At 42.3% G+C, this 13,193-nt stretch overlaps 1 protein-coding gene across 1 annotated transcript in view; it reads left to right on the top strand.

The window, feature by feature from the left end:
- The window catches only part of UPRT (uracil phosphoribosyltransferase (FUR1) homolog (S. cerevisiae)), a 25,352-nt gene extending 13,159 nt beyond the window's left edge, over positions 1–12,193 (top strand). The window contains exons 2-7 of the mRNA XM_009997246.1: positions 5,922–5,964; positions 7,812–7,881; positions 9,389–9,451; positions 10,167–10,328; positions 11,028–11,126; positions 11,950–12,193. Of these exons, the coding sequence (XP_009995548.1) occupies positions 5,922–5,964; positions 7,812–7,881; positions 9,389–9,451; positions 10,167–10,328; positions 11,028–11,126; positions 11,950–12,056 (544 nt within the window). The 3' untranslated portion in view covers positions 12,057–12,193. The remainder of the gene's footprint in view (positions 1–5,921; positions 5,965–7,811; positions 7,882–9,388; positions 9,452–10,166; positions 10,329–11,027; positions 11,127–11,949) is intronic.
- The last annotated feature ends 1,000 nt before the right edge of the window (positions 12,194–13,193 follow it).

The raw sequence follows: 13,193 nt of genomic DNA, 5'->3' as shown, positions 1-13,193 counted from the left end.
CCGCGGCCCCGCAGCCGTGCGTGGTGCCCCAGGGGCAGGGGAGGGGCGGGATGAGGGGCTGCGAGGCCGCGGGTGACAAAGACGCTGTTCGTCCGGCGGCTTTTCCAACGTGCAGCCTTCCCAGGCTGGGTTGCTGTTGCGCTGCCTCACCAGTCTGTGATACCGAGTATGTCCCCTTCCTCCTGCCCCTGGTCACTGAGACACCGAAGGGCAGCAACTGGGTCTCGTGGAAGTGGATTAGGATAATGTGGGTACAGGAGCACAGCCTGGGTTTCAAGGTTGGTGAAGCACAGGTGCCAGGTTTGGGAATAAATGGCAAGGAAAAATCACACGAGTTTGCTGAAGATTAGGACTGCCATGTTAAGGAAAACGTAAGGGCCAAGTCTTTGCAGTCTGTTTTAGTGTGGGTGAGCCTTAAGAATTTTGGGACAAGGGTGGCTGGTAGAAAATGGATCACAAAGGCAGCCTGAGAGACCTGGAAGTAAGAAAAATCTTGGAGAAAAGTGGGACCAGCCGAAATTAAAGTGAACTGGAATCAGGTGTTTGAGGAGCAGGGACTGGAACAGATTAGGCGAAAATAATATTTTTGGAAGAGGAGGTTGGGGATAGCATATAGACTAGACCATGAAGGGCTGGCAGGAGTGGGAGTGGAATAGTATTAAGGAGGGTGGCAGACAAGGCAAGAACAGTTTGTTTGACTAGGGCACTTTACTGGAAACAAGAATGCCTTTTTTGAAGGCAGTATTTTCCATTGTTGTCACTTCTTGTCACCACAAGTCCTCGCTGCCACCATACCTTGTGAGACATGAAGGTGTTACTCCAGTTTTATAAACCTTAAGCTGAAGCACAGAAATCCATGCAAAATTGCACCCCACTGCTGATCATCCAATGTGAGATAATTAAGACCGAATGTCTTAATTATACATTAGCTTCTCAGATATTGGAAGTGTGCCTCCCTCTGATCACATTTTAGCTGTGATTGTTCAGCACTTGGAAGGTGATATTATAAGGTATTACATTTGGCATGCAATGTGTGACAGACATGAGTAGTGGCCGTCTATTAAAAGCACAGTTTGGCTACTGTGATGCAAGAACCACCAGCAGACACACAGGTGTGAAAGCAGGTTTTCTTGATAGAGTGATCAGGTTCTGAGTAAAGCCTTCTCTTCCTGCAACACCTTGGCTTTCTAGTCTGCAGTAACTAACACAAAGCAGATACCTTCTTCCCCGTGTGCCTTATCTACCTGTGTAGTCTACGTTTGGTTTTTCCTGGTTCTTGAGTGCTTAACTTTGTAGCTAAGATCACTAATACATTTTTATGCAAAACTAATCATCATCTCTCAAAGACAATACCTACATTAATTTCATTAGCTGGCAGGAGCCTTGTTACCTTAAACTACGTTTGTGTTTTGTTTTTATTTAACCTTCAAAGCATTGTGGAAAAACATAGTCTGGGTGCAGGCAGGAGCACACAAAGGTGGTGTAGTCTCCATGCAAGGAGGGTAAGACCACACAAAAGATCACTGCAGGTGAGAATGTCTGCATGGCAGCTTCCCTGCCGAGCAGAGAGGGAAGCTGTAAGTAGGCTAAGCAGAGAGGGGAAATCCAAACTGAGTGGTGGCCTATAAAAGATTTTGAGGTTAGTGAAGAAGAAATAGCACATAGTTTTGATATCTAGGTGAATACAAGCAATGTGGTTATTGTACCCAGCTATGGCTTTTATTATTACTTTGCTGTAAAGAGGTTTTGAAGTCTTGAAAATACATTTAATAAGTTGCTGGCTATAGTGAGCTTATCCAGAAAACAGCAGCTGGTATTTTAACTTGGAAGAGGTCTTCTTTAAAGTTACTTCAGCTTTGTTGTGCAAGACTTTGGTAAGAGGAAGTATAGAATAAGACTTGTAAATAATGAATTATTCATAACAGCTGCAGTGATAAGAAACTGTACTTTATTCTGAGCATGACACTGCCTTGGCAGTGGTGATGTAGCTGTCACTTCCAAGCTTCCTTCCCAGCCGGTGAGGAAAACTGGACAACAGCCTGCTCAGAAAGGCAGGTGTAGCCTTTGCATGCAACGAGGGTAGAAAATCATTATTTTTATGTTCTGTCCCAGAAAATCAGTGGCATCTCAATAAATAAAAGACCTTGACTGGTCTATTTCAGTGCCTGTCATTCAGAAAGATGTTAAAATGTGCTCAGCTGCAAGGCTGATAGAATTTTGTGTACACTGGTTAGAAAGTGTTGCAGTAGCCTTTCCCTGAGCAGGTGTAATCTGCCTTAAAAATGATGTCTGACCACTGTAGCACTCAAACCAATTGCTAAAAGAAACTCCTCAGAAGTATTGCATTTGTGAAAAAGCAGCCAAGTGGCTAAGAGGAGCTACTGGTTAAAAAATCCAATTTAAGCTGACAAAAGGGTATGTGCACATACACTGCTTGGGGTAGCGGGAAAAGCTGTGTCATCTACAGGGCAATTAGATACCTATCACTTAATCTTTCTTTCTGGATTAAAAAAAAAAGAACAGGTAGCACCAGAGCTGCCTTAACTCAAGGAAGTTATTTAGATTACTTAATGCTGCAGCAGATGGATGTTCCAGGTGCAGCAATCCCCTGAGAAGGGCAGAAATTAAAAGGCAGGGCACTGGAGAGAGAGAAACAGAACAAAAGTAGGTAAAAAGTAATCGATTTAGGAGTAGTAAGGAAGGGATAGGTTATCCCAGTGCAATGCAAGTTAGAATCAGGCATGCTTGTGTGGAGTTAAGGATGGTCAGGGGCCAGATGCAGAAAACCTCAGGGACTCTATTTCGTCTGTCGTGTGAGCTGCTCAGAAAAGTGGAAAGCTCTTTCCTTGTTCCAGAGAAAGAAATTACAGCCTTTCAATTGGAGTAACTGTCCATTTTATAAAAGAAAAATCCACCTTCATGTGGATGGTCATTGTGTCCTGTGGTGGGTTCAGAGGCAGCTGGTGGGAGCAGTAATGGCTTTTTGATAGGCTAAAATGACCAGGTATTTGTTTTGCTTTGTTCAAGCTAACAAGAACTAGGTCTGTGTACCAGAGTCAGGGAGATGGACAGGTCACCTCAGCTTGGGTGGGCCTGGGCTCGCTCAGCTCTCCTCAGGCTTGTTCACGTTTCTGTCCAGCCAGTGCTTTAAGGGGTGGGCAGATGCCTTTTACACTGTGTGTTGGGTATGTTTTGAGTCCTGCACTGGGGTGTGAACTGATGAGATCAAGTACTGAACGTTTGGGAACGGGTCCTCTTTCTGAGGAGGGTATGATCCCAAAGTCATTTCTGGCCTGCACCGATTAGGACTATGGATCTGGAAGCTGAAATGAGTGTTGCAGCAATTTGTAATGTAGAGCTCTGATTTCCATAAGAAGCTAATTCAGTAGCTCAGGTTTGTAGTGTCATTCTAACTCCTGATTTAACAATAGACATGATTTGAATGTGTAGGTATTTAAAGGTTATTGTGTCTGTTACATGAGAACATTCTGTTGTGTTCTGCAAAGGCTTCTTATTCCCCAGAGAACTGAGTGAACACTATAGAAATGAAGACAGTGAAGTGGTAGGACAGGCTGTCCTGACTGCTGTACAGAGTAGGGTAATGCAGGAGTCTGTTACCCACCCATGAAAAGTAAAGATGACTACTGCCAGTGAGGAGGGTGGCATCCCTTTCACATACCACCTGCCTCAGCCCAGGCACTGAAAAAAATGAAGTACTGAAGTACATGAAGTGGTGCTGCAGGTAGAACATGGTCCTGTTTCCCAGCTACATCAACTTCCCTCAATGCCAGCAATTTGTCCAGTCCCTTAAGTTTTCTTACAAAGGCCTTTTAGAAATTCTATTTAGGAAAACAGCTTTTTTTTTTTTTTTTTTTTTTTTATTTCAGTATTGCCTTCACAGTACCTTGAGTGTCTTTCAAGAAATTCTCCTATAAAGTAACTACAGAAACAGGAATTACTGGAGTCAGACCATGACTGCCACAGCCTAAAGCCATAGCAGTAGTTGTAACCAGTCCCAAGTGCTAAAGCAGGAACAAACCCTGCAGTTAGCTTGTTACACTACAGTCCCCCAAAACGTGTCTTCTTACCCCTTGACACTCACACCTGACTTGAACTGTACATCAGTCCTGCTGCCATACTTTCAGAAACAACATGAAACTAATTTATATTGTTTAATGCAATGTTCCTGTCAGGTTTTAGTGCCTCACTCTTTAAAATGTTGCCTTGTTATCTGATTAAGAAGGTGAAAAAGTTTCTAGTCTGCCATCAGTTGTTACTTTCTATACTTCTGTCTGATATTTAAGGTGAACAGTTACAGTGTTTTCACATCAGCCTTTTTTTCTGGCCTATAGCAATCCTTATATGATGTGGGGCTTGAAATCTGGTCACAGCTTCCCCAGCAGCTGCTGTACAAGAGGTCTGTGATTTCCCATATTATTATTATAATTTGTCTCTCGTTTTAGTGCAGCTTTGTTTTCTGTTTTCCTCCTCCCCTCAAAAAAACAGACATAACTGACTAAGGGTGTTCAGTGAACTGTGCATAAAAACATACATGTCTTTCTGCAAGGACAGAGTAGTTAATTTAAAGCCTAATAATCTGTATTAATACCTCATAGTATTCACTCTAGACATGAATTGCTTTGCAGTCAAAAACTGCAGTCTTGACATTGCTGGGTTTGTCTTACCATCTGTTCATGAAATACAACTAAATTTTCTGAAAGAACCCGGATGTGCCATCTGCACACTTTGCTATTTCCCTTTTAAAAATAAAAATTAAGCACACCACAGATGGAAATATCAATCCCTTAAAAAATCTTAAGTTTGTATAATTGTAGAGTTTCTGGGGTTGGTTTTTGTGGCTTTGGGATTAGGTGTTTTTAAGCATTGATTTTCTGGTTAATGTTAAAGTAGCAGAAAGTTAGGAATATCCTGTCATTACCAGAAAGAAGGAAAAAAAAATAAAATATTTTTAATAATGTGTTGTTAGCACAAGGAAAGAACGTACCTTAGGCTGACTTTTTTTTTTAAAACTCCCTTTTTTAGTGTGGCTAAGTTAACAGTTGCCCAGTAAATAAGGAGACAAGCCTCTTTGACTTTCCCTCATGTAAACATATTGCAGGATCTTAAGGATTAAATGTAAAACTCTCTTTATGGTATTTAAGGAGACATGCAGAGTATCATGGTTTGAAAATGAGAGAGGGGGGTATGCCTGCAGTGATTTCACTAAAAGGTACCTGCCTGTGATGTGAATGCTTCTTCTGAGTGTTTTTAGGACTGTTTATAGGCTTGGCTCCTTATTTGGAAATTTGTTCTACTCTTATATGGTGAGAGTTGGTCTTGAGATGCTCGTTAATCCTTGCTCATTTTAGTCTCAAAGTCACTAAACTAGTCACACTGCAAATGAATTCCAGATAAGATAGGATGTATATCTCCTGCTTATCATGTGTGTTAACTCAGCCTCAGGGCCTGGGATCTGCATTATCATTGTCTCATGGTTTCCAATTTACTTAGCAACAGGAAGAGCAAAGCTCTCTAGCTCAGAGGTGTAGGTAATGTACCTGGGAGTGCACATCTGAGTTTATGAAATGTTTTGGAACTGAGCTGAAATGGTAGGTAGTACAGTGGAAAACATACAGGGTATCACGCTTACGTTTTCATGCTTTAATTGCTTCTGGTGCAGTGCAGGAACGTTGCCAGTAGTGAGAGGCAAACCCTGACTGAGCTCACTGCAGTTCAGTCTTTGCCACCAAACAGGAAACCCATGAAGCTGAATCTCTGTGGGATGAATTTTGTATATGGGTAGGAGACTTCTCTGTGAACTATATTGTCTTAGGATATATTGTCCTTGAATTAATACCACTTTTAAGCAATGTTCTTAAGATTATTCCTCAATCTAAAATATAAATTATTGCCTTTTTTAGGAAATCCAGTAGAGGAGACTTCGTATTTTCTGCTGATCGTCTGGTAGGCGATTTTTTCTTCTTGATATTGTACTTTGTAGCTCTTCCATAAAATGAGTATTTCAGGCTAGAATAATGGTGGTGTGAGAGCAACATTTCTGCACAAAGGAAATGACTGTTTGACAGGAACTGTCTGTGTAGGGACTTCTGTTTCTGTTATGGAGTGCTTTCATTTCAAAGGGTTCCAGAAAGCATGTTATTATCAAACACAGCTACTTCAGGACAGAGGATACTGCTTAAAAACAGATGCACAGAGGCTAGAGATAATTCAATTTTACTTTGAAACAGTACTTTTGATCTTGTGAACAGAGCTGTAAAATTTCTTACAGTTTAGATGTTAACAATCACTTGCATGCAGTAGTGGCTCCTGGCACTTGTGTATTAGATTAATAACTCTTGGTGCATCCACACTGGGAACTGGGTTTTAGCCATACAGCTGTTACTACCAGAGACAAAGCAATTTGGAGTTTTCACACACTTTACTAAGTCAAAACAAAAACTGTTGGGAATGCAACATTTATCTCATTTAAATTACATGCTTAAAGAAAACCACAATGCTCACACCCACACATATACTTTCTTGTGGTCGTGAGGGTGTTTGCTGCTTGAAATCCACATTTATTTACAAGGAAAATCTTTCTTTTCCCAGTTAGCAAAGATGAATCTGGAGACCATTCAGTAACCAGCACCATTTGCTACAGCAGGCAGGTTTCCTGGGATAAAGAAAATCTTAATCTGTGCCTGATCCAGGCTTGCTGAGGGTTTAGGTGCAACCACAGGGGTTGTAAAATTAAGGGACTATTACCAATTCCTAGAAGAGACTGCCTGTGTACTAGGAACTAGAGCAGAACAGAAGAAGAGAAAATAAATCTTCCAAGCTGCTCTGCCCTGTTTCTGGAATAGGAAATGTCTAAAGTGAGCAGTGCACAGTCCCAGGAGCAGTTGCCTAATTTCTGTCATCATACAGAGACTGCTGCTTAACAGGTTTCATCTTTGGTTTTGCAGTACCTTTCCATGAGTAGTTCTAGCCTGTGAATCTTTGGCTTAGTAGCAGAGAGAAATTTTACATCTTTAATACCCAGAGCATCTTTATTGGGCAGTCATTCTGGGTTTAGATGAATGTGGTTTGGTAACTTTGCCTGGGGCACAGATGCAGGACAGCTCCAGGGGAGAGCTGGAGGTTTTCTGGCCACACAAGGCTGGAAGGATGGGGGGTTTGTATCTGCACCGGTGAAAGCCCAGGTGCTTGGCAGAGAATCCCATAGTAACCACAGCTGGGAGGTGCCAGAAAAAAGAGGCAATTAGGCAATTAAGGGATTTCTACATCTTCTGACTTTCAGCACTTGATGGTGCATTTCCATTGCTGCAGCTCCTGTGGTTGTTCTGGCAGCCCCATGGCACTTCAGTCTTAGAAATACAGATGTGAAAATAGATCTCAGAGCCTGGCTAATGGGGAACTGAGAGGGCTAAATTTTCCCTTTTTCTCACTAATATTTTTTGTCAACAAAATGAACTTGTACTGGTCCTTCACTCATTTGTCGAGAAGAATTTGTCTGTGATGCTTATGCCTGCCAAATAGAAATAAAGCCAGTTTTATGATTGCAGATTAATCTTCCCCCTTTCCTCAATTTTGCTTTGTAATGTCTTAATTTGGTATGTGGACAAAACATAAGCATTACCCCCAAAAGGTCTCAAAAGTCAGTTAGTCCTTAACTACTACTGAAGAGACCCTTCCAGACCCTTCAGGCTGTTAGGTGTTCACCTAGTACTTGTGAAAACTACTAACATTTGGTACCTTATCTCCATAGATAACAAATCCCTTTAAACTGACTGATCTGTTTGGTTTTACAGATCAGACTGGTGGTTGAAGAGGGACTGAACCAATTGCCATACACAGAGTGTACTGTCACCACTCCAACAGGTATGTGGGTAATTACTCCTCCCCCAGGTAGGAACAGAAGTGGAAGCTTAACTAATACAAAAAAATAGGGAACTGTTACCAGAATCACAGAATATTTTGAGTTGGAGAGGACCCAGAAGGATCATTGAGTCCAACTCCCTTCTCCTCGCAGGACTACCTAAAATCTTATGACTAAGAGCAGCTCTGTGCATTCACACCCTCTTTCTTCCCCTAAGCTCTTCAAAGTAAACCATTTGTATGTCTTTACTTTTAGTTAGAGAATGATGGACTGAAAACACTCTGAAATTAAGCAGAATTTAGGAGGACACTTAGTAGGCATCATCTTTACCTTTGCTTCTTTTTAAATGAAATGACAGCTGCATTATTTACTTCTTGAGCATTGGTATCACATCTGTTCCAGGTGAGTCAGTGATGGATATATTGATGACATCTTCTCTCTGCATTACACAATTTGACTGGCAGGTCTACAGTTCTCTTTGTGTGGACCTTGCCCACTGAGGACACGTTGCCTTGGTTCACAGGCTTTGTTTCCTGCCCTCACCCCTAGCCACACTCTCCCAACTGTGCCCTTTCACTCCAACACATGTGCCCAGTGAGGGAGCTAGAATGGCCTTAGCTGAGCTTTTCCAGCAGGAAGTGTCTTGAGGACTCACATGCTTCTGCCTGAACTCCTGCTTCTCTATACTCAGTTCTTTCCCTGCAAGCATCTGTAAGATGGTGTAAGCACAGGTGATTTTTGCTTCTCTGGGCTCAAAAGCAGAACACCCCTCAAAGACATCAGCGACACGCTGTTCTTTCCCCTTTAAGGGAGCCTTTGGACTGTTTTCAGGCAGGAAAGGGAATATACAGCACCTATAAGGAATATGTCCACATGTTCTTCCCTGCAGTGGTGCTGGGCAAGCTTGTTAGCATGTTAGACCTGAAGAACTGTGACTGGGACAGTCTTGCTTTGCTGTCTTTATCTTTGAATTAACAAAAGACCTGAGCTCACGGTACCAATGATTGTATCTCTCATGTACATACCATTGCCCACTTTTCTCTTTCAGTGATCAAGAACACAATGACAGTAGGATTGTAGCATCATATTTCAGGTCTAACCCTTCCACCTGCAGCATAGGACTGCACATGGCTTCTTAGAGGATGCACTGTTTACCTTTATTTTGCATAGTGTTCTTCATTTAAAATAATCACAGAATACCTGAGTTATAAAACACGCACTTGAAAGGATCACTTTTTTTTTAAGGTTAAAAAAAAAGCGCAGGTTCTTCACCAGTGACAGTTTCAGCACTGTTCCCACTGCTTATTTGAGGGCTGCAGGATATGGTGAGCAGATTGGTTCACGCTGCCTGTGGAGAGACAGGGAACTCACTGTTGTCCCCTGCTATTCAGGGGAATCTCTGTTCCGTTCACACCGAGGTCACTTAGACCAGTGTCCTCAAAGGGGCATTAAGCTGGGGCAGAAGGAGCCATTGCTGCCACTTACATCTGGGTTTTTTTCTTCTCACAGGACACAAGTATGAAGGAGTCCGGTTTGAAAAGGGAAACTGTGGAGTCAGCATCATGAGAAGTGGTAGGCAGCTTCTGGTTGTTGAATGAGCACAAATTAAACATTTTGGAAACCTGTAAGCACCTTCCTTTCAGAAATGTGCACCAACACTTCTCTACAGCAAAGTTTTACCCAAACCTGCCAGCTGTTCTTCCTTCTTAGGTATCCTTAACCACAGAATGTCAAATAATAAGTTTCATTAACATTTGAGGAGACAAAGAGCTGCAACATTTTTCCTCTGGCCTCTTCTCTAGCAGCTATGAGAAGCCAGGCCAACTGTCCTTCCTTGTTTGCCACCAACTGGCTCTGCCCAGAGACAGATCTTCAGCCACACTCAGGGGTGTCTGTTGTTTTGCCCAGTGTGTGGAAACTTGTGTGTCTGTGATGTCAAACCCAGTGGCTCCACAGCTTCCTGCACAGCATTTTGCACCATGGTGTCTGGGCAGAGCTCAGAGAGATTTCAGCTCCCAGCTTGGAGAGCTTAGCACTGGTGTGTGTGAACACCAATGCCCAGGAGCTGAGTAACCACATAGCCTGGTTTTTCTGTCTTAAGCAGAGAAAAAAGCACTCTAGCTTCAAGTCTTTTTAACACTTAAAACCAAGACAAAATAAATAAATCTCCTTTTCAGAACCCTTCACCAATTGGAGCTATATTTAATTGCAATTGTATTTAATCTTGCAATGGTGCTGTTTCTGAGAGTGTAACAATTCCTTGTTTCCCTTTGTGGCTCACGTGGAGGAGAGGCCATGGAGCAGGGGCTACGGGACTGCTGCAGATCCATCCGCATAGGAAAAATCCTGATCCAGAGTGACGAGGAGACTCAAAGAGCCAAAGTCTACTATGCCAAGTTTCCACCAGACATCTACAGGAGGAAAGTTCTTCTGATGTACCCAATACTAAGTAAGTGTCTTTCATCATTACGTACAGCCAGACTCATCTGAACAGTAAGTGCCCTGTGAACATTTCTAAGCTCCAGGGGCTTAATTTATCAGCCTGTGTCAGAACACATTTTAATGTGTTAATATCAGCCTGCACCAGCAGGAATGCAGAGCCAATCATTTGGGCATGCCTGTGGTTGTGAGAAAGGTTAAAGCACTGAAACAATATAAATTCAATTTTTAAAATTTTGCCACAAGACTCAAATAGTATTTTTCTCATGCTATTAAAGACATTTATTTATCTATTTATTCATTTATATAGCCCTAGAAGTAAATTACTTAAAATTAAATACAGTTAATATTACCAAAATAATGTAATCCGGTAAGAATGGTACGGAGTTTGTCAGGGTGAAGTAACTTTTCCAGTCCAAGATTTAATTCTAGTTCTACCCATTGAGCTCTTAACTGTCATTTTACTATTTTGTCCTCAGGGCTTTGATAAAATCCACTGACATCAGTGCTCAAACCTGGCCAAGTTGGCTGTTCCAGAGTAGAGACTGTTTTCTACAATTAAGACATGCAGAGGTGATAGTTTTCCAGTGAAAAAGGACAGTATAATTGTTTAGTCACACCCCCATGTTAACACAGATATTCTCAGATGGCCTGGGACAAGTTCTTCAACCATGAAAAAACAAAATAAACTCACTTTTTCCCCTTTTAGGTACTGGTAATACTGTCATTGAGGCTGTCAAAGTTCTTGTAGAACATGGCGTTCAACCAAGTGTCATTATCCTGCTAAGCCTGTTCTCCACACCTCATGGTAAGTTGAAGGGGCACAAGGGGGACAGGGAGTGAGCACAGGAACCTTTAATGGGGAAGAGTTACATTAGTCACCCCGTGGGGACAGCTCTGAGGAGCTCTGGCCCCTGCTCTGCTGGTGCAATTAACAGCAGAGAATTAACAAGAACATGTTTGGTTGGGGCAGACAAGTTGGCTACCAAAGGAGAAAAGGCTTGTTGCATCTAATGGTGAAACTGCAAATAGTAAAGTATTCCTAAAAGCAGAAATCTGCAAAGCTGCCAGGCACAAAAACTACCTCAGTGGCTCACAGAGCAATGCCAGTCCTGCTGTTGCTCTGGGCTGTGGCAGCCTATGGGTGTGTGAAGCTGGTCTGCCACCAAAAGAACAGTTTTGTGAGGAGCAGGAGGTAAATGAAGCTCCTGACTTGCCCTGCCTGTATGTTAAAGAGCTTAATTTTTAAAAGGGGATCAAAAAAAGGAACTTCTTATCCTGTGAAGTAAGAAAATGGATCCTTGTGTGTAATTTTAAAAATTGGCTACAGCAGAGATCACTATCTAGAAAGTCAGCTGAACTGCCCAGAGTTATTCCTGACAGTCTGTAACCACTTGCATGCTTAGATAGGGAGCATGCATGGTAAAGAAAAGAAAAATCCAAGTAAGAAAACCCAACCCAGCAATCCACTAAATTCAGGAAGTTTTTCCTCATAGGCAGCTAAGGTAGAAACATGGAGACTGAAGAGCAGATCATGACTTGCCTGCAGAATTCTGTTAATCATGACTTAACATGTGGTGCTGCCGTACAGCTGTGCCATAGTCATTATTGCCTTTTCCCTCTCTCAACAGGTGCCAAATCCATCATCCAGGAATTCCCAGAAATCACCATTTTAACCACAGAAGTTCACCCTGTTGCACCAACACACTTTGGACAGAAGTACTTTGGCACAGACTGACACACTTGGGACAAACGGATATGACCGTTATGGTACAAAAGGTTTTTGTTCGTTTTTTTCTCTATGTTTTATTACTGTCGAGTTGGCTGAGGGCATGATTAAAAATCCTTTTGGCCACAGGGGGAAATACTTGCCATGGCTCAGGGCTGGTGTGTTACTGCCCAACCGCTGGGCCAGGAATACTCTGCCATTACAAAGTTAAGCATCTCAATGTCGAGGTTGTCTAAGTTGCTACACTCTCTACTTTAACTTATTTATTCTATAAGCCTGTCTTGCGGCTCCTTGAGAGAGCAAAATAAAACAACTACATCACAAAGGTGTGTACTTAATCTCCAGTGGGAATGTTTACATGCTGCCAGGTCAGCTGGAACAGCCCCTCCACATCCTGCAAAAACGATGGGTGCACTTGGAACTCGGTGTCACTCTTAGCAGCCACTTTGAATTTCTAGCATATTTTTCAGTCTTGGGTTGGTGACCAAGAGCTAAAGAGACAAATCTCTGAATTTTGGTCTGCATAGATTATTTTTAAATAGTAAAACATCCACAGTTGTCTTGCTCAATGGTACTGAATAATGATGCTTCCTACTGTGGTGCACGTTCCCTGGAAAACGGTGTGGGAAGGGAAGGTGGGAGCAGCACTGGCTACAGGAATTCTACACATACAGTACTGAAGTTTTGCCTCTTGAAGTCTTTGTTGTTGAACAGGTATCACTGAAAGGAAAGCTGTGGCAAAAAGTTGAACTCAATTTCTGGTCTGTTTGCAGAGCTAGAGGGCTTAAAGTCAAACGAGAGATGCAGCCCTCGTGGCTCAGCACCCTCTGAAATCCACAATGCAGTAATTGTATCCAGTGGATTAAACATAAACCTACAGCCAAATACTTTCTTTGGCTTTAAACCCCCTGGCACCAAGTACAGAATACTAAACATTAATGAGCTAGTATCTTGCCTTACTGTAACTTTGGGAGGATTAAGATATAAAGACAACATAGTCTACTGTTATTTTTTCAATATGTTCTGAAGTGTGCAGCATTCCAGAATGCCATCACAGGCAGAGTGCTTCATCCCTCTTATCTGGTGAGTTGAATACAGAGGCTGGGGCTGCCCCCGCCCAAAAATTTTAAGAACAGAGACAACATT

This window comes from Chaetura pelagica, unplaced genomic scaffold, assembly GCF_000747805.2.
Source record: "Chaetura pelagica isolate M959 unplaced genomic scaffold, ChaPel_1.0 scaffold344, whole genome shotgun sequence".
Lineage (NCBI taxonomy): Eukaryota > Metazoa > Chordata > Aves > Apodiformes > Apodidae > Chaetura > Chaetura pelagica.
The sequence above is the reverse complement of the archived record's forward strand: the minus strand, read 5'-3'. Positions and strand labels throughout refer to the sequence as shown.